The following is a 24,143-nucleotide window of genomic DNA, read 5'->3' as shown; positions in this document are numbered from 1 at the left end:
TCTCGATATGACACGGCTAGGAAGCGTTCTCCTTCGTCCAACGCAATGATACGAATTTAAGTTTGCGGTTTCCGTCAACGTTATAAAAATTTGAAGTGCCCAATATATCGAAACCTGACGAGTGTATAAATCTTTTAAACATATGTAGCTATATCAAATTTGTCTAGCAGGCTTGTACAGGCTAGTTACAACAAATTATCCTAGTTATTATGCATGAAATGATTGAAATCAGAAGTTCAGAACCACGTATTATACTTATATAATGATTATATTTAAGGCAGGGCCCCGGTTGTTTGAAATGCGTGTTTAGCTTAGACCGGCGGTAGATAAACAAAATGAAAAACGAATTTATCTATTTATTGAACATTGAACTGAGCCAGTTGAACTGATATTTCGATGTAAATAGCTTTACTCTCAATGCAAGTACATATTGGCACATAAATGCACAAGATGTATGGCAGTACTTATATCCACCGGTTAAGCTAAACGCCTTTCGAAAAAAAAACCCGGCCCCTGAACTGCAATTATTTAATCCAATATAAAAAAATAGAACACCGCCATTGCGTGTCATAAACAATAGTCTCGCCTTAGTGGCTGAGTTTTCGTATCGTCTTCAAGTTGCCTGACTGAAATGACATAAATGATGCATCATATATTTTATTTTCACTATAAGTCGATCCTGGCACAAAGGCCACAATATCGAACAGTGATTGACTTTCGTGTTTGGTACACTTCCTTGAAAACTATCAATAATCTACGACACAAGGCCTATTCTTCTGCAGCAATGCAAACTTTGTATAGTACTGATGGGGATAACTTCAGACTGTTTCAGACGTCGAACTTTTCACTTGCGAAACCTAAAGGTGTTTCACCCATTACCGTCCGCTTCACCGGTCAGCAGAGCGGCCTTTGAAAATCTGCCGTCCACGCGACCGTGACGGGTCTGATAAACAAAGCGCGCTTAGCCCGCGCAGACTGGTGACTGTGTCAGTATTTCAGTGGAAGTTTTAATGTAAACGTACGATGTTAGAAAATATTGTCTTCAAAATCCGGTTAAAACGACTATACAAAAAAAATAAACTTTGAACATCGCGGCAAAATTGCTATGTTTACAAAGATCCGTGTCTGCCGTTTGAATATAACATCATAGTATGTCAGTTACACAAGGCAAATAATGATAATTGAGTGGAGTCGAGATCTCAAAATTTTAACCAATGGCAGCAAGCCGTGGCCTCCATCATGCACCTTATATTTCGATGTGTGCAATGTTAAAATTTCCATACAAAGTTTTGCTATGACACAAAATTTGAGCGTTTTACTACGGACGTGACTTGGGACAATAGAAAGGCATGAGCACTTAGGTCATTGACCGTTTTGTCTGAGTGGGTGTCATATATCAGACCAACGCGGAAATAAAAGAACACTATAGGACGCAAACGTTCTACTTAAAAGAACTTAACGTTGACTTCAACGTTTATTACACATTTAAAATGGCTTCATTTAAACACTTTTTGTTTTTGTTGTTTCGAGCTTTCCTCATATCGCTTGGGGTCTTCAACGTCAGAGGAGAAGGTAGGTTTGAAGTAAATATACTAATGTACCGCCCAGTCCTAAACAGACAAAAAACTCTCGACGTAAGTGCGGGCCCTAACAAAGACTATTAGATCGAGAAGTTCTTCGTCTATTTTATGTTATTGTATTTTTACTACATTTGATATGAAAGTGCATGTAAAAATGTTTGTAGTTGAAAAACAATAGATTTTTTTGTCTGTGCGATCGCATCAATTGTGTGATGCAAGAATGCTATAGATTCTGGCGCTCTAAATCGTGGAAGCTGTAGCCTGCTTCCTGTCAAGTGTACATAAATATTATATATTATGTGTAGTGATATGTTATATCGGACGTTTTAGGCAAAAGTAAACTAAGTAAATTCAAAAACAAGGTTATTCGAAAACGATGCCTTTAAATTATCATGAAAGCGTGCGGGGGTGTCGATCATACTTATGCGAATTAATATTTAGGCAACATATATTGGCTGAGAGTGACAATAGGATTTATGGATTTATTAGAATTTTTATTAGAATTCTGAATTCCAATTTGCTGGCAACACTGAGCAGCTTATAAGCGGTTAATTGGGCGAAAATCAACATTGTTTATTCATTTAGAATCAACGCACAAACAAGATTTCGACGATGACAATAATGAATAATTATTAGATGAGATATCGATTGAGCGTGATTTCTAGAATTATCAAGGCAGAGGTCATAGTGCTATCGCCAACAGAGACCGTGATAATTCCCGATATCACGTGACTGACGAAACCAATAATTATTATACTATTTACCTTAAATTACTAAAAAATTTATTAAATAGTAGTCATTATCATTTTATTTAAAAATTATTTTATAGCTCCGTTTACACTACACTCAATTTATTGACACGGTACGGCTAAAATGGGTACCCATATGCATACCCTGCCTTTGATTTGGTAACCTGAGCACTAGTAAAATTGGGAACGAATACCCATTTTAACCGTACCTTGCCAATAAATTGAGTGTAGTGTAAACGGTGTTAGTGTAGTCTTACCATTATTGCATTTTTTAAAACCGGCTTTTCTAGCGTCAACACTTGAATAAACGTAGAAACTTTATCTGTAGGTAGGCGTCAAAATTACACAATACCAGGAGGTTGTATATACAGTATGCATGATTGTATATATTATCAATCTTACCAATAATTGGGTGTTTTTTGATGAAGTTTCATTGTTTAAAATTTAGTTTAAATAAGGAATGAGCTCCTTGAGCTCATCATCTGGAAATTAGTTAATCCAACAACCGTCGCTATATGTTAATTGTTATTGTGAATCTTTTCTTCTTTTGCAGTTAAATGTCCGTCATCGTCGAAAACTTTTAACGGTTTTTGTTACTTCTTAAATTCTAAATCTTTATCGTGGGAAAGTGCGAACGACAATTGTAAAACCAACGGTGGACAGCTCGCCAGGGTTACGGGAAAACGTCTTAATGATTTCCTGCTGAGAGAATTTAAAGATGGAATAAAAAGTACTGTGTGGATTGGCTTGACATTTCGTAATGGTAAATGGCGTTATCCTGATGATAGCCTATCGACCTATTTCAATTGGGATGATAACGAGCCAAATAATGCACAGGGAAATGAATATTGTGTTGAATATCTAACAAAGGGAAAGTGGAATGACCATACATGCAACACTCCGTGGCCATTTATCTGTGAAAAGGGTATGTCATAATTTAATACACTATGCAATATCTACTAGAAAATTCCACATGAAGTAACCCTGTCTGCAACTCAGTAATTATGAATTTGATATTTTTAAACTATCATAGCGTAGCCAGCCTGACGATTTGTCCCGCTATTATAATATTTTGGTGTTCATTGACTGTGAAAACAATGAAATTCTAAAAACATGAATAATTAACAAAACAAAACAAAAATAATCGATATTTCATACTGTATTTAAAACTACAAGTAATCCAACATTGCGAGCCCGAGCTTATGCAATCATCATTAAAATAACATTGATGATCTTTCCTATATATATAATATATGCAAGGTTGGAAAGTGTTAATTCGACTGTTTTCAAATACTAATACGAAGAAAAAATTTCTCCGGTTTGCATACATTCAATCACTTTCCAACCATGTTATAAACGATTTACGTGGGAATTTGCAAAGGTACAGGGAAAAATATCATACGTGATTGCCTAATAAAATATTTGTTAGTCATTTTTTTGCAATCTAAATTATATCTTAGAGATGGATGAGTGTGCTTCGAAAGCTCACAGATGTCACTCTCAAGCCACGTGCAACAACACCATTGGATCATACACCTGTACTTGTAGTGAAGGATTTACGGGGAATGGGAAAGTTTGCGAAGGTGCCGTAACGATAACATAAGTCAATGTTCATTAAAGATTTTGTTGGTAAATTTTTTGCAATCTATATTATATCTCAGATATGAATGAGTGTGATGTGAAAACTCACAGATGTCACTCTCAAGCCTCGTGCAACAATACCTATGGATCATACACCTGTACTTGTAATGAAGGGCTTACTGGAAATGGGAAAGCTTGCGAAGGTGCCGTAACGATAACATAAGTCAATGTTCATTAAAGATTTTGTTGGTAATTTTTTTGCAATCTATATTATATCTCAGATATGAATGAGTGTGATGTGAAAACTTACAGATGTCACTCTCAAGCCTCGTGCAGTAATACCTATGGATCATACACCTGTACTTGTAATGAAGGATTTACTGGAAATGGGAAAGTTTGCAAAGGTTCAGTAACTATAACATAAGTCAATGTTGTATGCAAGAGTTTGTTGGTAATTTTTTTTCAAACTATGTATATTATATCTCAGACATAGATGAGTGTGTGTTTGACCATCTCGGATGTCATTTTCAAGCCACGTGCAAGAATACCAATGGATCGTACACCTGTACTTGTAAAGAGGGATTTTCAGGAAATGGAAGTGTTTGCGAAGGTGAAGAAAATCATACAACCTGCGATATAACATTCATTTTCATTCGAATGGTTGCTGTGGAAAGTACTATTTTTCCAATCTGTATTATTTCTTAGATAAGAATGAATGTGAGTTAAACAATCACAGATGTCATTCTCAAGCCACGTGCAAGAATAACATTGGATCTTACACCTGTACTTGTTATGAAGGATTCACAGGAAATGGAATGAGTTGTGAAGGTAACTACAGTTTGAAGTGAAGGTGACGTACATAAATGATAAATTTAGATGTGAATGCGCTTTTTGTCTAGAGAAAAGTTCCATCGAAACAAATCGATTTAGCAGTCTCGCAAAAGAAGTAAGTTAATTGCTACTCTACTTCTAAAATACTAACTACAATTTTACCCACGTATGAATTATAATTCATGTAGTTATACTTTTTCAATTTGTTCATACAATTTTCCGGGAAGGCTGGCCAGTTAATTTAAGTTATTCTTTCCACCATTGTCATTCTATTGGTTTTCTCCATTTTTCGTTATATGCTACGACAGATTTTTTATTCGAAATACTTTTTCGTCTATAATGCTTAAATTTACTTATACGTTTTCTATACAGGAGCCTTCAACTTGTAACATGGAGAAATTTCGTTTTAAACTAATCGCTATATTTGTATACATTTTTAGGCAAAGCCAATCAGAATGCCTAAATTTTGAATACTTCATATAAAATGGTATATATTGTACTTTTCATCAAAATTTATGCATTCTGATTAGGTTGTTGAAAATGTAAACAAACTTGCTGATTGGTCTAAAACGAAATTCATCCTTGTTTCCATTTGTATTAAAAAGATTTGTGCACTCAACTCTTTCTCCAGTTGTGGCGCCATTTACTCAGATCTAATTATAAAACAAGTATAAAAAACTCAAGATAAACCACAGTTTTTGGAGTTCCTTTAAAAAAACCTTAAATAAAACATATTTTTTATTGTCAACTTCCTTTAAAAGAGAAATATCACTAACGCATTAGTTTACTATCCTATTTTCAGGTAAATGAACTGCACCGTAAGAATACAACAGTTCAAAAAAAATCGCGCAAGATATCATAGAAGAACTCTCCAATTTAACGGATAGTTCCAACGAAAATGGAGAGAAACAAATTTTGAGTCCTCACATTCTAAATCAGACCGTTGAAATACTTCGGAAAATCATTAATTTGAATATTTCTGATGGCAGTATCAAGATATTGGGTCCTGCAAGTAATATATTGGATGACGTAAATAGGAAATCGTGGAGAAAATTGACGGTGAGTTTTCACGTCACTGCGAATGCGTACCGTTTAATTTTTATTTCTGTCAAAAATTGTTCCAACAAAGAAAATTCCCACTATGGTCTTTATTTGGGAAAAAAGTGCTTTCCCGATAAGACCTAATGATTGGAAATTGGAATTGGAAATCGATTTCACGATGATCATACGCGGGCTCTAATTTACATCCATGGAGGTGCAGAGTCGTTGGCTATTATGGAGTGGGACAGGCACAGATGATTCTTTGGCAACCAGCTGATCCCAAACGAAACTGCGAACTAGATTCACACGTGAAAACGTGTAACTTAATTAGCAACATTTTCATGATCTTTCATGCTCGATCGGACTATATAAGCATGTCTGTATTATGATCTCTATTTTTTGATATTCTGACAATCTTATGATCAAACCGATTCGTTTCTTTCCTCCGTTAGGACGGGAAGTTGATCCGTAATCTGGCGATAATGTTGCAAAAGTATGGACTGCAATATGGAGAGAATTTGAAGAACAACCAATCTATCTCGACTATATTCAACAATCATTCTAACGTACAGATAGGTGTAAAATACCTAAAGGGCCTAGAATTGCCACTTCAGGTTAGAACTTTCGATTTTCCAAATACATCGTTCACTATATCAAACGACGCTCTTCCGAAGAATTCTGGAGCTGTGGTAGTTGTCGTGTGGTATAAGACACTAAATTCACTCCGGAGTGGCAATTATTATGATGGCAATAATCATACAATAAACAGCAAAATCGTCAGTGTCAGTGTTCATCCGCCCCCTGAGCCTAGAATACCATTTGAAGAACCTGTTCGCATCACTGGAACGAAAAGAAACCGGTAATGAAAAAGAAATGTGTAGAGTGATAAGAGAAAATGGGAAGACAATGGAATGGAATGAAATTGTAGAATATGTATTGAATTGAATAGTACGATGTAGTATGGAATAATTTCGAATGGTATGCTCAACTGTGTGAAATGTTTGGGTTTGCGTATAGGGTTGAAGGTCAAACAATTCCAAACTATTCCATCGTATTCCATTTCATTCAATTTGAGGGACAATCTCAATCGAGTACTGCTGTAAATGCTATTTTTAATGCCATTTTAATGTCTGAAATAACGGATGCGATTAAATATGATTCGAAAAATTTAAATCCTAGAAAATAAATTTTTTCATCTTAGGACGAGCAAAGTCAATGTGTGTACTGGAAACCAGAATTAACTGTAAATTTGTGGAAGTCAGATGGGTGTAAAAGGAAATACTCAGATTCTAACCGCTTGATTTGTGAATGCGACCATCTCACTGCCTTCGCTACTATGGACATTTCGGGGAGACGCTGGGTAAGATTTGACGCCAGCATATTCAGTACATAGCATTATATATTCAACATAATTTACTGTCTAAAAATGACCCAATGTTTATTTTCCTTAGTTAAGCAAAGCTGAGCAGGGCGCTTTGGAGATAATATCTACAGTTGGTTGTTCGCTATCATTGGCTGGTGTGATATTGACGATATTTGCCCACGTGTTGCAGTGGAAAAAAATCCACAGAAATGTCACAAGCAAAGTTCCTTCTAAAGTTCTCGTGAATCTCTGTGTTGCCATCGGAATGACAAATGTATTTGCTATTCTTGCAGGACCCGCACGTAATGAAGAGGTTTGGATACCTTTAACTGCCAACTTTTTCAACACCACACTGTGTCGATAAAATATGTTATTGATTTTTTCTTCTAGACATTCTGCATAGTCACCTCTATTTTATTGTACTTTTCTGTACTCGCGTCATTTGGATGGATGTTATGCGAGGGAGTTGTGATCCACCGGCAACTTGTCAATGTGTATGCAAGTTTGAGCCTGGGGGGAAAGTATATGAAGGCCTTTTACGCCATTGGCTGGGGTGAGTACAACGGCATAGGGCCGGAATTTTCGCGCCAAAATTAATTTGAAAATGATTTGAAGCAGAACATAAGAGGGTCATAAGAGGCACTAGTAACACGCATTACTTGAATTCAACCAGGTAAAAATATAATCGTAAACCGACACCACGCTTTTCCTATAAGTAATTGATATCAAGTCTGTTATTCGATGATTACTCGCAAGTAGAGTCCCAGATTCTTTGGATAAAATTAATAAGCTTACCAGTTTGGACAACAGTGAAGACTAAACACTGCTGGAAAGCTATCAATTTTTCTATAATCGGGCACTGTTTGTCGCTTTTTCACAACCTCTTCTCGTTGCATGAATAAGGAGAGGCAAGAATTTGTCTAGAGATGCAGGTGTATTTAGCAGTGTTGATTCTTATGTAGGACTTCCAGTGATCATGGTCGCTGTGTTAGTCGGAATAAATCGCCCAGATGATTTTATATCAGAACACTCATGTTGGTGCCGTGCTGGAGGTGCGCTGTTTTGGACTTTTGTCGCTATCATTGGACTAATATTTCTGGTAATGAACTTTGTTCAAACATTCCTCAAAGAAAATTAAACCTTTTACATCACGAGCATTGACCTCATTCCCAAACCTTTTACTAAAGCTTTCATACTTAATTAATGAACATGGATCTTGTGTGAAGTATTGTGTGTGTACGTTTGTGGGGGGGGGGGTGGGGGAGAAGATGCATTGTGTTGTTCATATTTCCCTTAGCTAAATAACTCGAAACCAGAAAGGAAAAAATACGATTCCTCATCTCATCCAGCCGTGTGCTGATAGATAATTTAGCGAATATGCATGCTTGAGTAGGAAACTTCGTTTTCATCTTTCTTAATTCAATACGGTAGTACTTTAACGTGGAAGTGAAGCCCGTTCAAACCGGTTCTGCTTGTAACAAAGTTGCCCTAAAGTCAAACACGTACTCATTTAAAAGCGTATCAATTATACCTGAATGGTGTTAGACGGGCATCGTGTTTTAAAAAGTATAAACGTTCCTGCATAAAAATGTATACAAACTGTATGTTCGCAATAGAGAAATACCTTCCACTTTGAATATTTCCATAATGATGTCGATAGATACTTAAACATTAAACTTTTTATATTTTTAGATCAACATTTCTATATTCGTTCTGGCTTTACGAAATACTTTATCGTCCAGGGCAGTAAGCATAAACCACACTGATGCTGATAGCAAGCTAAGGAAAGCAGAAATCGTTCTCAAAGGTTCTGCTGTTCTTCTCCCAATACTTGGTCTAACCTGGGTGTTTGGTTTGCTGGTATTCAATCGAGAAACGATTATGTTCAAATATTTATTCGCAATATTTAACTCTCTACAAGGATTGATGATATTCGTTTTCCATGTGCTTCTAAATGTAAAGGTACGTTTTTAATTTTACATTTTTCGAAATACCAGTTCACTTAATAAGCAGTCAAACGCGGCCTCGCGTACCACAGGTGAAAATCTTTTAAATTTAAGTAAAGATAAACATGCCGCATTGGAGAGTTCTTTCAATGAAAGATTCTGCAATTTTTCACAATTTATAGGATATTTTAAAAATTGAGAAAGTAGGTTCTAAGACATAACTTTCAAATCTATGACTATTTTATTACATGTACCAAATTCTGAATTGTTTATAGTTCCGCAATGCTTTCTCTAAAGAAGATAGGAGTTACACTGAAAGAAGCCACAACTACGCTATGGTCCGAAAAAATAATACCTACAGTAAGTTTAACTCAAAATAGGCCTTTATTAAAGAAAGTTGGTGGTTATAATTGTGCAGAAAGTTAATAAAATAATAATTATCTTCATCAATAGAAAAGACATCCTGTCATAAATAGCTCTGGCGACAAAATAATTATAAACATTGTTTTTTTTCCGGCTCTCAAACAAACTTCGAAGGCTAATTGTTGCTATAGAAACGACGGTATCCCACTCGCTATCCTATATTATTTTATCTCTTGGTAAAAAAGAATAACGACAAATATAGAAAAATTAAATACCCTGGGACCTAGCCTGTTAAACAAAGCATGCATGCTCTCGAGATCCTCTCCCCGATAGGGGAGGCATGCCCTTCTTCTAGTCTTCTCCGAATTTCAATCTTTGCTGTGATAATCATGAATCTTCACATTTCGAATAAAAACATTTATGAGAACTTACATGTATGGTTTTTTAAAACTCTATGGATCCCTAGATTGCGCTCTTTAAAGTTAAATAATCTCTAAGTCTCATCATGACGCTTTTATTATTTTTTGTGAATATATATAGGCAGTCCCAGCAATGGAAACTACTATGGTCCTGCTCCAGGGGTAACTTTGAGCGAAACGTTGAGCCGCTCCTCGCCAATGATGAGCCGAAAAAATAATTCTACAGAGAAGATTGATGCAATGACAGCTTAAAATTCGAAAATAAGAAATGACAATGCCGACTGTACAATACCGAGTAAAAAAGAATCGCCTTTTTGAAGATAATTCTCCGTGCCTGGTCTGACGGTACTCGACCGGCTGTGTTTAGACATGACATCTTGAAGGCCTGACCATACAGTGTATAGTGTACAGTATGTTATGAGATAGATCTGGCTCAGTTTCGGATCACACTTTTTGTTTCGCATTAGCTGAATTAAGTATTATTTAAAACATGCGAAGGAGTCTTGTCGTATTTAAAACGCGAGGTCAAAATAAATCACTTCAAATACGCCGCGCGCATTGTTGTTTAGAAATAAATTTGCACCGTGTATGCAAGAGGTAATTAGGATGAAAGTACATTTCATAAATAATGCTCATGCATGAACGTTACAAATTATATAATGTTGCATCCTAATTAGACAGCATTCATGGTACTTTATATCAGGTATGAAACCACCACATTGATTTGCTTATGAATTTGCACACTAAAATGCTCATGAATTATTAAAGAGATTTTTCTTCGCTAGATGCTAATCATTGGGGTGGTATGCGTGACCATCCATGCCCTTGTTCAGCGTTAAACATCGACTCTGCTTGTGTTGAGTGAGTAGGAAAGCCAAAACGTTCACTAGGGGATCTGCATGTGGAAGAAAAGTTGGGTATTTTCATTGAGTTGGGTACTACCATATTATATTACCTCCGCTCACAAACCTTACTTGCTTGCCAAGCCCCCAGCTGGTAATGTCAGCATAATTATACTAATCATAGTACATAATCAGGGGGACCAGAGCTGGTAAATTTTATTATCAAATCCTACTTGATTTAATAATCATCAAATTCATACCAGAAGGGGGCAGGGGGCAGTTGCATCTCTCTGGTAACTATGCAGCTATATACGCAAAGAAAGTATAGTTAAAAGTTAATCCTAAGCATCCCTAGATTCGTAGTGTAAACCCGCCTGTAGTGGTATTAATATTTTGAACAACCTAGAAATTAATTGTTTCCCAGTGGCGTAGCCAGCCTGACGATTTAGTCATGCTATGAAAATGTTATGTTACCATCACTATTCATTTCTTTAGGCCCCGTTTACACTAGAACGAAAGTTTCCGGATTCATCACGAAAGCGGAATGTTTTAGTACCGGATTCATGTTGCTGTTTACACACGCAGCAACGAATCCGATAGAAAATGTACTCGGTTTTAAGCCGTATCCGGAAACTTTGAATCCGTAAAAGTTTGTGGAAACTTCGTATCCAGAAACATTTGAATCCGGAAAATTTTCTTGTGTAAACGCTTTGCACGACGAATCCGAAGAAATTCAATATGACGACCAAACAATTCTCTAAGAACAAGTAATGTGAGTGTAAACGGACAAATCCGCATACAGAGTGTAAACGGACAAGTCCGATACATCATACATGTGTGTAACAATGAATCCGGAAAATTTTACAAATCTGGACTTTCGTTCTAGTGTAAATAGGGTCTTAGAAATTCATTGTTTTCGCAGTCAAGAACACCAATAGCATGACTAAATTGTCGGTCGGGCTGGCTACGTCACGGTTGTGTCCATCTGTAAATATGCGTTGATATAAATATACCCGTCGATGCAATATGAGACTAGCAAAAATTTCCCTCTAAGAAGTCGAGAGCGATTCGCGAATCGTCTGACTGTTTAGCAGGTCAAGGTCTCGTTCGTTAACGGAATTAACCAGACAAATCACTCCACCAACTAAGAACGGCCATGCATATATTTCTAGACTAGCATATAGACTAGCAAAAATTTATTTAAAGACTGTACTGAAGTGACAGTAATTATCGTACTATTACAATAACCTTTTAGCACCCAGCAATTTTTCCATCCGTTCATATTCAGACTGGTTTTTGCAATCAAATTTTCCCGTCTGAGAGGACTTTCCCGTCCCTAATATGAAATTCAGCTATTAACTCGAACAATATACCCTCTTCGTAACTGTCACTGCCACGGGCAGAAGAATATGGGAAAGATCTCCACTTCTCTCCGCTGGCACTATAGAACAAACCACTCTCGATCTCTCAATTCCTGGGTAATTCAGAGACCTATGTGCTCCAGCTTCTCCCAACCCAGCTCATGTTCTTAACTGGTTCAGTTTTATACAGGAATCCCTGTTATTTTTGTGTCAGTGCTATAGTCGGATATCAGATTTTATGGTGAGTTGTCAGTCTGGGCATTTGTCTGTACCATGATCATAATCTTAATTGCTGGTTAGGTATATGCATAGAAGATGATTTTTCACGTTGTGTGTTCTTATATAATACTTATATAGAAGCAAATTCACTTTTCTCTTGCATGCGTGCTTTGTGTTTATAACAAACAGACATCAACAGAAATATCTGATCTGTAAATTCTTCTGATCAATTAAAAATTATTCATTATAAAGTGAATGTCTTGTACGAAGGGATTTGCTGAACCTTAATGTTTATATATTACTTAGATTCTTCCCATAGCGGATTAAACCGCTTCGTATTAGCGAGAAAAGACATAAACTCTCAAGTACTAGGTCTACTAAGAAATCACTTCGAGAGCAAGCCCTTGCAGAGCGGTGAATTTTTGGCAATCACTTAGTCAGATATTCATATATTCGTGTTCTGCATTATTAACTCCTTTTGAAATCGATTGTTTTTACGATCTGCGAACACTGATATAATTATGAATATCTGCCCGGCCCCGTTATTAACGATATTCCGGCGCCCCTGTATATATAGCATAAAGCCTGGTTTCTATTTTGTCGTAAATGTCGTGACGTTTGCACAGTCATTTTTTAAGGATAAGAAATAGCCCAGATTTAAATTAGTTTTGTCCTTATCTCTGTATTCAAAACGGCCATTGTTGTCTTACGCTTATGATATAAATGCTATTGTGAAAACCAAGCTTTAGCAATGTAAAGCATGTTAATGGTGATATTGTCTAAGTTCCCTGTGGATTTGAGATAATAACATAAGACGTGACAAAAAAAAGCGAAGGCCTGCATTTACATATAAACAGGCGGATAATTGCGATACATAGACAGTGCAGGTGTACTGAAGCACAACTATCTTTCGTAATGATAATCATTGCGTTGCTCTCTAGCAATAGATTCTGTCGTGTCAAGAACAGAAAGCGTCTTCTTTGTCTTTTTAATGCGTTATATGCTCTGGCCGCGTATATACTTCAAGTAGCCAAAGAAGAGTTTGCTGCAATTGACTGACGAAGCTTGATGGCTGTGAAATACCGTTTTCCGTTTGTTATTTTGATGTTTTTACTTCGTATGGAATCGTGTATTGGCCAAGGTACTTCGTTTAGCAGTTGTTATGTACAAAAGTTATCGTAATACCGTAAGGCATTATAATTGTTGAGTTACTTGAGTCCAACGATTTAATTTTGACTTCGTAAAAGAAGGGGTTAATTGGCATTCTAACAATATCTTTTTACGCCATAATGGCTAGAAATAACCAAACAATCTTGTGTTATGAATTGACGATGAAAACCATATTCTTTTACCGCTGGAAATTGAATAGACAATCTTATAAGGGCTTACACGCATTAAAGCTCGTAATAAAATCAAATTTGCCTTGTTTTGCCTTGAAAAATATCTGATCGTTTCTTGTGGTAATGAACTGAAGAAACCTGAGTGCTTGCTCTTTCATACCGCAAAATTATATAGATTAAATCATTAAATTCAATATACGCTTCGTAAAGGTCTATTATTCTATTTCGTTTTTTTGAGACACCCTGTATATCTAGAAGAAACTTGTATCACGCAGGGGCCGGTTGTATAAAACTATTAGTATAAAACTATTTAACTACACGTTGCATAGTCAAATCGTAGTTACCTCAGAAATACACAACTGTGATTGGCCAATTCTGTCCTTAACTACACTTAAAAGTAATTAACTAGACTTGTATACAACTGACCCCAGGACCTCAATGAAAAACACTAGTGCAGTACAGGGTGTCTCAAAAAAAACGCAACCACTTAAATATGCGACAACATTAATGCAGCTCTAAAGCGCAATAGATAAGCATAAGCACCTCTGGGAGTCTAACGCCTGTATTCTAAAAGCTCACTCACACTCAAACTTATTGAGTGGGAGATCTTAATCTTCTCATAAAGTTTCAATAGCGGTATTTCCTGCCGAGTAAGGGCTTGATTTTCAGTGATTTACGTTGTATCTTTCATCTATTCAGAAAAAACTTTCTCATTCATCAGCATTAACGAAATTTATATGTCACACTCAATGAGTATGAGTGTGAGTGAGCTTTTTGAATACAGGCGTAAGTCCTTCATTTAAAATGCCAAAAGTCATTTTACCTGAACTACGGTGCAAACCCGAAGAATATTAGTATTCTTGCATATTTAAGTGGTTGAGTTTTTTTTAGACACCCTGCATGTATGTATCCTGCATGGTGTGCCTGTTAGCTTAATGTCAACAGTCCCCACCGCGATTATTAATTAATTATCATCCGTTGATCTCACTCCCACGTTTACTGTACTTTCAAATATACCAGACACAAGTAATGAGTCAGATTAATATAAAGTCATTCGGGAAAGTCATCATTTTCTTATTTAACGCTCAAAAGTGCCGTGATTTTTAACCCTACACTAAACACATAATATGAGATCATTAGGTTAATCTTGGTAATAATTTTACGTCCAGAATCCACAAATATAATCCAGATATTTCTTTTTCCACTTTCAAATATTTCATATAATATAGTTTTTATTTTCCAATAGTATGCCAAGGCAACGAAGTGGAGTCGGACTTCTGCTACGCATATATTCTGCCTTCCAGTGGAGCACTTCGCCTTAGCTGGAACGACGCAGATGCTGAATGCAAAAAAATGGGGGCGCAACTTGTTAGTATTGACGGAACCGAGCTTAACGATCTTCTTAAATCGACATTCAGCAAGTTTGTGAATGATCGCTGGTGGATAGGCATGTCAAAATGCGGTGGGTCGTGGTGTTATCCTAATGGTTACCCAACATCGTACACCAACTGGTACACAGGACAGCCATCAAATAGCAACGGAAATGAAAACTGTGTTGAAATGTGGCCTGATGGAGTGTGGAATGACGCACCTTGTTTTGAAACATATCCTTTCATTTGCGAAAAACGTAAGGTTTATCGCTGGTATTTAATATTGAATATTTCTTCCCTCTCATCCAAAAAGTCTTGAAAAGCAAATCATCCTTCAGACAGCTGGTTTGAGATTATGACGTCAGGAGACGTGAGACGTCTCGACATAACTGTGTTATCACTCGCCTGAAGTCGTTTGTCCCCGTTCTTTCAACTAATAGAAGAAAGGGCGAAATCATTAAATTCCATTTTACATTGAGTAATAAACGAGAAGAAGCCAAAGAATTTAAATTATTTATTTCCATGCAGGCGTTCTTTTGGGATTCTTCATTAATTAGCGTGCTTATTATTCTAACAGAAGAATAATATTATATAAATCGAAGAATATTTTTTAATGAGTTCAATTACACATTTATTGATTGCAGATGTAATAACGCAAAGAAAGATCATTGCTGAGCTTCAAAGTCTGAAAAAAGAGGTAAGTTTATCGAATTATTGTTGCACGTAAGAAGAGGCACTTATAACATAAATTATTTTGCTAACATTTTGATAAATTTGTTGACGGAAATTGGTGGAAAATTTGTTAAGTTACCAGTATTTTGAAATATTGGAGCGTGCTTTAATGTAAGAGTGCCTGAAAGGTGTTAATTAGGTTAATCGCGAAAACATATCTTATTTTTAAAAAACCTCTGGATTTATGGTGTTTTCTTTAAAAAAGTGAATAGATTATTTGTATTTACCACATGCATACATGTACACACAATTTACGCTTATCATTTGATAATTTATACTTTTTTAGGCGGATGACCTTTATAGTAAGAATATATCAGACGAAGTACGGAGAGAACGTGCACAAGAGATTATAAAGGAACTGACGGAGTTCACAGATCTTGATAAAGTGGCGGGAGGAGAAAATGGCGCTGACAAACAAATTCTTAGCGACGCAGTTGAAATACTTCAAAAGATCGTAAACTTAAATATTTCTGATGGCAGCCTTAAAGTATTAGATCCTGCCAACAATATACTAGATGAGAGAAATAGCGAATCATGGAGAAATATTTCAGTGAGTTTGGTGATTAAACTGCAATAACATTTTGCTTTCAAGTACAAAACGTGAAATATTTGACATGTTTTGTTTACATTTTAAATATTATTTATATAAGATTTTCTTATCATTTGTCCACCTAAAATATGGTTCTCGCATTGAAGAATAGTAGTCCAGGGCCTTAAGAACTGTACTATAAATTATGACATAAGATTTTTTTTGGTCAATTGTCGATTGATTTAAGATTTACTCAAGCAGTCTTTATCAGCCCATTTTCCTTCTTAACCGGCACTATTCTTATTCTAGGAAGTAAATGTCATTCCAGATTTGGTAACAACGTTAGAAAATTACGGACTCCAATATGGAGAGGAGATAAGAAACAACACGAATGGTTTCATAAGTCAAAACAGTTCAAACGTACAGTTACGAGTCAGATACATGGAAAACACAGCCGGGAATTTTACGCTTGAGGATAGACGTACAAATTTCCCCAATGCATCCTTCATCATCTCGTCTGATGCAATCCCTGAGGAGTCTGGAAGTCTTGCTGTTGTCGTCTGGTACAAGACATTAAATTCTTTTCTTGGAGAGAAATTTCACACCAGCAATGATTATGTTAAAGTAAACAGTAAGATAATTACTGCAAGTGTCCGACCTCAGTCAAAGATACTGCAATTTACACAGCCTGTGCAGATCATCTGGGACACAAATGGAGAGGTAGTTATGCCTTTTTTAAATACAAATAGTCGTCAAAATCTGGTTGAGCCCCTTGGAGACTAAATATTCGTGTAATTAAATGCTAACATCTTCAAATTCTTGTTTTTGGACAGTTGACAGTCGCTTCGCGTGATCCTTTTGAAAGTTTGACATTGTTTTGTTCGGTTTCAAAATTTTAGCTAGTATAAGGTCATAATATAAAGGTCATGATATTATTTTACCTTATTGGTGGAGTAGTATAATTCTTTCGTTTCACAAGCCAAAACAACTCGAACGATTTTGCAGTTAAGAAACTTCGATATGACTTGCATGTAATTCAAACTAGCATGTTAATTGCATTACATTTTATTTCGAGATGTTAAAATTGTATTCCAACCATATGGCGATGAAAGCATAAGCATATTCATATATTCAACCATTCAACTATTCAACTATTCGCACAACTGTAAATTAACCGAATATACTATGCACTAGCCCTATAGCTTTAATAGGAAATAACTTTTGACCATTTAACTAATGTAAACATATTTTTGAGAAATGAATAACCAACAGCGTTTTTTAAGGTATTTTGAATTGGTAACTATAGGCTGTGTAATTATTTAGACTTACACTAAATCCTTTTAGAATAACGATGGACAATGCGCATACTGGATACCAGAGTCAGGTGAAAATAGGTGGAAGACAGATGGTTGTATTAGAGTCGAAGATCAGTCAGGCAGAAATCGCTCGATATGTGAATGCAACCACCTCACAGCATTTGCTACAATCGATATTTCAAGAAATCTGGTAAGACTCAAATAATTTACAAAGGTTCTTCTTATTTTGATTATGGAAACGGTTTTCAACATACTCACCTTCGAAAATTTTGACCCAGTTGTCACTTCGTCCGAGAATTTGCCTTTCGATTACAATGTTATTGCGTTATGATATTTTTTAAGTTAAGTAAAGGTGAAAGAAAAGCTTTGGAGGTGATATCTACCATTGGCTGTTCTCTGTCGCTGATTGGTGTATTTCTAACGATTGCAACATACGCATTACTGTGGAAAAGTCTTCATAAGAATGTCAAGACCAATATTCCATCCCAAGTCCTCTTAAACCTCTGTGTTGCCATTGGAATGACAGATATATTTGCTATCATAGCTGGACCTGCACAAAAACACGAGGTTCCTATACGTTTTACTTTATACCCAGGTGATCTAAGTCGGAAATTTTAGCCAATCAGAGCAAGATCGAATCGATCTGCCTCGTGCGCTTTAAAAACAAGCAGCGAGGGGAAAAAATGTAGCTGAGGATTATTGTTGCCTGAGGAATTTCGCTGTGAAATTCTGATTTAAATAACAAATCGCGCGCACTGATCTCTGGTATGGTTCTATTTGCTTGCAACTTAATGCTTTGCGAACTTGGCGCGAGAGCACCTGGATTATTAACGGCATACATTTGAAGAGACATTTATATTTGGAAAGTTTAGATATATTCAAGACTGCATCACAGCAAAACTTGCTCTAATCCACTCTAAGAAGCCGTTGTTTAGCTACATAAGGCATAACTATTGCAGTTTTTCTTGTTTTATTTTTTAGACCACTTGTATAGTTATCTCCATACTACTTTACTTCTCTATCCTTGCTATATTTGGCTGGATGTTTTGTGAGGGAATCATAATTTATCTTCAACTGGTGAATGTTTATTCGGGTTTGGCTTTGGGAGGTAAACACCTGAAAGCATTTTACGTTATTGGTTGGGGTAAGTATTGTTTAATTTTTATTACTGTCTTAATATTATAATGAAGATGAAACTATTGTGAAGCAGTGTAATCTTTTTAAAACTTTGCATGTTCACTTTTCCCAAAACCAAACATTCATTAAAAGGTTGGAGATCTGCACTTGCAGCCGATGTTTTAAGTTAGTAATCAGGAATGGAAAAAACGATGATTCAAAGACTCAATTTGGTTCAATCAATTTTTTATATAGGAATCCCAGTTGTTCTTGTGCCAGTTTTAGTCGGTGCAAATGATCGAAAAGATTTCATAACGGATCATGCGTGCTGGTGCCGTGGTGATGGTGCTTTGTTCTGGATATTTGTCTGTACTATCGTAATAATTTTGCTGGTAAGTGTGCATATAATGTGCGCAGTCGACAATTCTTCACATTTCCGCACCCCTGTTTACTAAATGCTTTCTCTGTAGTCTTATCGTATTCGTATGTATGAATTTTCATTAGATCAACTTGGTAATCTTCGTTCTGGCGTTAAGAAATGCTCTATCCTCCAGCCACGTGAGCACAACTCGTTCAGAAACTGATACAAAGCTAAGAAAAGCAAAAATTGGTGTCAAAGGTTCTGCTGTTCTGCTTCCAATACTTGGACTAACCTGGGTCTTTGGTTTGCTGGTGTTCAATCGTGATGCAATTGTCTTTAAATATCTTTTCGCGATATTTAACTCAATCCAAGGACTAATGATATTCGTTTTTCACGTGCTGATAAATAAAAAGGTAGTTTTTGCATGTGTTGCATACGCAAAAATTTTCTTTTGAATTCCTTAAATATTTCGATTTATTGATTAGTAACTCACTTAATACTAACTTAACAGCAATGATAATACCATTTACAGTACCTTAGTCATTAATACTCAAATTTTAGCTAGAATAGCAACATACAGTTTTATTTCTTTTTGACTTTCTTTTATACTCTTTGTTATATCGGATTCTCTTTTTCTTTTATAATTTCACATAGGCTAACGTTTCGTACAAAAAAACGCCGTTTAATATTCTTCCAGGTTTATGAAGCAATTAACAGCGTAAAGAAAGCTCGAGATGCAAAGAAAATGAACAACGTCAATGCCAGTAGCAGTGCAGGTTAGTGATAAACCGACAGACAATAGCTTTGGTTCAATACTTATATATTTGCGAAATACTATTGAGTCCTCAGTACCTTATATAGAGATTACAGATAAAGATCGAATATATAGTACTATTACTTACCAAAAACCGTCCACTACGGGCTGTTTCATGAAAAAGAAATGAAAAGTATGAAAAAAAAGAGTTGGGTTGATATGGAAAGGATGAGTTAATATTTATGATTATGCATAAAAAAATTAACTGCTTCCTTATTTTTTGTACAGATTCTACTTTTTCAACAAGTGCAACTAGTCCAACAAAATCCAAAATTCCAATGGCATCAGTAATTTCGGCAAAAGTTTTCTACAGCAAATCAGCGGAGGACAAAGACAAGAAACAAGGAAAAACGACATAAACAGTTTTTGATTTTTGACATGCGACGACTTACATGCACTTCATGCTTGAGCTGGCATGAAATTCTTACTTTTTACATATCCATATATTCGTCCTATACTCATCTGATATTGTTCATAATTTTATAATAATATGTAAACATGGATATATGAATATACACTCCCCCCCCTTGCATTAAGCCATCTAGCTAAGGCCCAACCTCGTACCCAGGGTTTATTACCTACGCTCCCTGGAGGTAAGGGGCAACCGGGAAAGGAACCTCAAATTTTGAACAGTCCCAGGAATGTATTTCGGATGGTGCTCAAATTCGTCCAGTTTCCTTGTTTTAATGCAAAGAACAGGTCACATTTTTCATCCTTTCGCCAACGGTTCGTCAGGTCTCGTGTAACGTTGCCGAAAGACGGTGTTACCCTATGCAGGGTCGTAATCAGATAATTGGGGGGGGGGGTGTTTATTCATATATTCAGTTCAGCCCGACGGATTTCTTTTGTAAGTGCAATAGCTTACAATGGAAATGTGTCGGGCAGAATTGAATATATGAATAAACACCCCCAATTATCGTTCTAATTACGGCCCTGACCCTATAAAACTTTCCTTGCAACTTGCAATGGAATTTTACTGCTCAGTGAGAGAGACAATTAAGTTCTAGCCGTTTACACGTGTTTTCAACTATATGGAAACGGGCTGGGCAATTTTTCTGGACAAGTTCCACGAGCCTGCATTTTTAATAAATTAGCTACAATAAAACCCGCCCGATTTCCTGGAATATATACAGGTAGTTGCTCAATTCCCCGCTGCACAATTCCTTTTCAATTTTTCCTTAACGGCCGTAGATATGAATAATTTTCCTTGTTTCAAAGTTAGCATGGCTAGCTTTTGAACAAGACACCTTGTCAAGGAAAATTCGCCAATTTTTTCTCGTGGACGCGAGCAATCAAAATTTGTCACGGAAAACTTGTGGAGGAAAACTTTCTTGACTGTAGGCCGGGGTTTTAAAGCCATTTATTTATACAAGGAAAAAGAAGTGGCGACCTTTTTCCCTCGTATACAATTAGCCCTATATTTAAAAAGCGTGTCGTTGTGAAATAGTTATAAACACCTAAGAAAGGTGTCTAGCTGACTAGCTTCGTTAAGACCGACCTTTGAAAGCTTAGAAAATCCGAAAACGAAATTATTAAATTATAAACGTGGTTCTAAGCAAGGCTGCGTCAGCAACTTTAGTAACTAGCCTGTTTTATTATTGAATAATATGAATTGTTTTATAATTTAGGGCCTGTTTATATGATCCCGTCTAGCCGGGACGGGGCAGTTTCCGAGATCCCGCTTGTAATATAAACACTAATTAGTGTTTATATGACCACTTTTCCATCCCGCGTAGGCGGGATCCCGCAAGAAGTGCCGGGATTCCGCTTAGACGGGATCGAAAATTGCCATATAAACACTCCATCCCGCTTGGCCGGGATGATTCGCGATAAACATACATTTGGAGCATGTGTATAATATTGGCATTTTCGTTTTCTACAGTAAAACATGCCGTTAACACAAACAAAACGTTAACACAATAAACGTTACTGCAACGTCAGAATAATTATAACGATCAGATAAACGTGATTGCCAGGATGAATCCAAGGTTCAACCAACGTTGATACAACGTCGTCTAAAATGAATTAGGACAAACAACGTTGTGAGAACGTTGTATTACGGTTTAGTCACGACTTAACCACCAAAATACAACCTTTGGCAAACGTTGAGATAACGTTGTGTGTTAGCTGTATACTATTAGATCGCTGAATTGGTTGATTATGGTCATGTGATATACAGGGTGTCCCAAAAAAAACGAAAACTATTGAAATCACTTATTGTTAAAATTTGAATGCCGTGTTCACGAATTTTAGCCCATGGGGATTTAATGCAACTCAGTAAAATGCTAAATGCTTTGTGTTGCTACAGAAAGGGGACATGTCGAAGGTCATGGTGATTGAAATGCACATTTAAATATTGTTAATAAATATCATTTTCACGTACGAGCAAATTTTACTGCATCATATGCATGCATAAAAATGCTTATGGCAAACATTTATACACCTGTGGGTCCCAACAGAGTGCTTATAGGCATTCAAACTCTAACAATTACATTGTTATGGGTGATTTCAATAGTTTTCGTTTTTTTTGGGACACCCTGTAGTGCGTTCTATTGCTCTCTCCAGAGTGCAATTGTGCATTGCACTCTTAATGGTTTAAGCCAAGCGCATCCGTCAAAATGCTTCTCGCAACCGTGGACCGTGAAAATATTCCTACCACTGCACTCATAAACATTCGTTATTTGTACAGGGTGAATAAAAAAAAACCTGAAATTCAAATTAGCTGCAATGTGTCTGCATGTAATCGGCTGTAATGAGACAGAAGTTGCCTAAAATATCTTATGGGTATACGAAGCATATCAAACAAGTGAACCCATTAATTAACCTTGAACATAAAGTTTGTTCCCTTTGGGAGTTAAAATGCATTCTAAGCTCTGTGATAAAAAAGAACGTGGAATTAGTTCAATTGGTTTAAACACTTTCGCATTAATTAACCATGTCTTGTTGATTGTACACAATGGGAAATGTCAAATTCCAGCCATAAGTTCGCGGCTAACTTGAATCTCAAAGGTGTCAGTTTCTTTTGACTCACACTGTACAGTATTGCATTCAATGACAATAGCGGAGACGTGACGACAAATTAATGAACGTGTTGCATACATGAATATTCGCTTTCTGTTTCATTACAATAGTTTATTCTATATATAAGCAGGATTGGCTGCAATATATACAGAATTTTGCATATCAGAGTCCGAAAACCGTACACGTCCTTTGAAACGAAGACTGCTTTCCTGGAATCGATATTATTCAGTACTTCGCGAGAAAAGAACCGAGACATTGTTTTCTTTGTGATTTACAATACCTTCTCCTTCGACTCTCAAGCAGCCTGTGCATAGTCAATAGAAGCAAAGTAAGGACGTTTAGCACACAATAGATGAATAATGGTAGTTAAACACCGTTTTCTGCTAGTGTTCGTGATATTTTTAGTTCGTTTCAACTCGTTCATCTGCCAAGGTAAGACTTTGATTTACAGTTGTTGTGTGACAAAGCTTCGTACCTGTAAATATTCGCTATATTTGATATAATTTTTTCGCATGGCTAAATCGCATGTATATATCTCAAGCCGTATCGATCTAGCTGCCACCATATCATTGTTGTTCTTCAATTATTAATCACGATTGCATGTTTGTAAGTATCGTTGGTGTTCCGTTCCTGCAATATGGCTTGACACACGGCTGAACTGAATAACTGCGGAACAGCATGACTGATTTCTATAATCTTGATACTAAGATACTAAGCAGTCTAAAGCATGAATAATTATTTGGCACTACAAAGCGATAATTGGTGAAATATTACTGAACAAATGACGGTTAGGGTTATGATTTTTTTTTGGGAATATATTTCATATATTTTGGGAGAATTGTATAGCTTACCACCACGAGACCTCTGTTTGGTTGGAAGCCATCTGATAGTGTAGAAGGCTGTGTAATATCAGTAATATTATTCCTAGGAACATTAGAAAGCGATAACTTGGTGAAGTATTACTGAACAAATGTCGGTTAAGTTGGGATAATTTTTTTAGTACTGTTCTGAATATCACGATCAGTTAGACTACGTTTACACTACTCTGGATCGGTCTGAAAACGGTGCAAAAAAGTATCAAAACGGGGTTGTGTTTACACTGCACCGGAGCGGATTTGTTCGAAAACGTCACGTTTGCCGTAGCGACACGACCACACTTTCTAAACGTGGTCGAACGAAAACGGAGCGCTACACGGCGTTGTGTAAACACTACACCGTTAATATTTCGCCACACTTTTGATACCATTCC

General features: G+C 36.4%; 3 protein-coding genes across 3 annotated transcripts; all 3 read left to right on the top strand.

The window, feature by feature from the left end:
* The first annotated feature begins 1,490 nt into the window (after positions 1–1,490).
* On the top strand, positions 1,491–6,586 carry LOC114523972 (adhesion G protein-coupled receptor E2-like). The gene is made up of 10 exons (XM_028545043.1): positions 1,491–1,572; positions 2,883–3,254; positions 3,790–3,912; positions 3,991–4,113; positions 4,192–4,314; positions 4,398–4,520; positions 4,616–4,738; positions 4,810–4,856; positions 5,544–5,800; positions 6,235–6,586. The coding sequence occupies exons 1-9, from the start codon at positions 1,491–1,493 to the stop codon at positions 5,601–5,603; spliced, it is 1,176 nt and encodes a 391-aa protein (XP_028400844.1). The 3' UTR covers positions 5,604–5,800; positions 6,235–6,586.
* A 404-nt stretch (positions 6,587–6,990) lies between these two features.
* Positions 6,991–10,583, top strand: LOC114524122 (adhesion G-protein coupled receptor D1-like). The gene is made up of 7 exons (XM_028545248.1): positions 6,991–7,142; positions 7,234–7,458; positions 7,536–7,698; positions 8,108–8,244; positions 8,838–9,107; positions 9,367–9,451; positions 9,995–10,583. Exons 1-7 carry the CDS (start codon positions 7,119–7,121, stop codon positions 10,123–10,125), a joined length of 1,035 nt encoding a protein of 344 aa, XP_028401049.1. The 5' UTR covers positions 6,991–7,118; the 3' UTR covers positions 10,126–10,583.
* A 2,653-nt stretch (positions 10,584–13,236) lies between these two features.
* Positions 13,237–20,329, top strand: LOC114524121 (adhesion G protein-coupled receptor L2-like). The gene is made up of 12 exons (XM_028545247.1): positions 13,237–13,436; positions 14,882–15,262; positions 15,650–15,702; positions 16,024–16,287; positions 16,576–16,986; positions 17,611–17,772; positions 17,925–18,149; positions 18,564–18,726; positions 18,954–19,090; positions 19,203–19,472; positions 19,757–19,835; positions 20,102–20,329. The coding sequence occupies exons 1-12, from the start codon at positions 13,364–13,366 to the stop codon at positions 20,230–20,232; spliced, it is 2,349 nt and encodes a 782-aa protein (XP_028401048.1). The 5' UTR covers positions 13,237–13,363; the 3' UTR covers positions 20,233–20,329.
* Positions 20,330–24,143: the final 3,814 nt, after the last annotated feature.

Source organism: Dendronephthya gigantea, unplaced genomic scaffold (genome assembly GCF_004324835.1).
Source record: "Dendronephthya gigantea isolate DGI-Jeju-01 unplaced genomic scaffold, DenGig_1.0 000029F, whole genome shotgun sequence".
NCBI classification, from domain to species: domain Eukaryota; kingdom Metazoa; phylum Cnidaria; class Anthozoa; order Malacalcyonacea; family Nephtheidae; genus Dendronephthya; species Dendronephthya gigantea.
This window is presented reverse-complemented; position numbering and strand designations above follow the sequence as displayed.

Excerpts from the sequence above, each read along its gene's own strand:
- LOC114523972 (XM_028545043.1), top strand. The coding sequence starts at position 1,491 with ATGGCTTCATTTAAACACTTTTTGTTTTTGTTGTTTCGAGCTTTCCTC. Across the intron at positions 1,573-2,882 it reads CTTCAACGTCAGAGGAGAAG|TTAAATGTCCGTCATCGTCG; the intron begins GTAGGTTTGAAG and ends CTTCTTTTGCAG. Across the intron at positions 4,315-4,397 it reads AAATGGGAAAGTTTGCAAAG|ACATAGATGAGTGTGTGTTT; the intron begins GTTCAGTAACTA and ends ATTATATCTCAG.
- LOC114524122 (XM_028545248.1), top strand. The coding sequence starts at position 7,119 with ATGGACATTTCGGGGAGACGCTGG. Across the intron at positions 7,143-7,233 it reads ACATTTCGGGGAGACGCTGG|TTAAGCAAAGCTGAGCAGGG; the intron begins GTAAGATTTGAC and ends TATTTTCCTTAG. Across the intron at positions 7,699-8,107 it reads CTTTTACGCCATTGGCTGGG|GACTTCCAGTGATCATGGTC; the intron begins GTGAGTACAACG and ends ATTCTTATGTAG.
- LOC114524121 (XM_028545247.1), top strand. The coding sequence starts at position 13,364 with ATGGCTGTGAAATACCGTTTTCCGTTTGTTATTTTGATGTTTTTACTT. Across the intron at positions 15,703-16,023 it reads TTCAAAGTCTGAAAAAAGAG|GCGGATGACCTTTATAGTAA; the intron begins GTAAGTTTATCG and ends ATACTTTTTTAG. Across the intron at positions 16,987-17,610 it reads TCTGGGACACAAATGGAGAG|AATAACGATGGACAATGCGC; the intron begins GTAGTTATGCCT and ends AAATCCTTTTAG.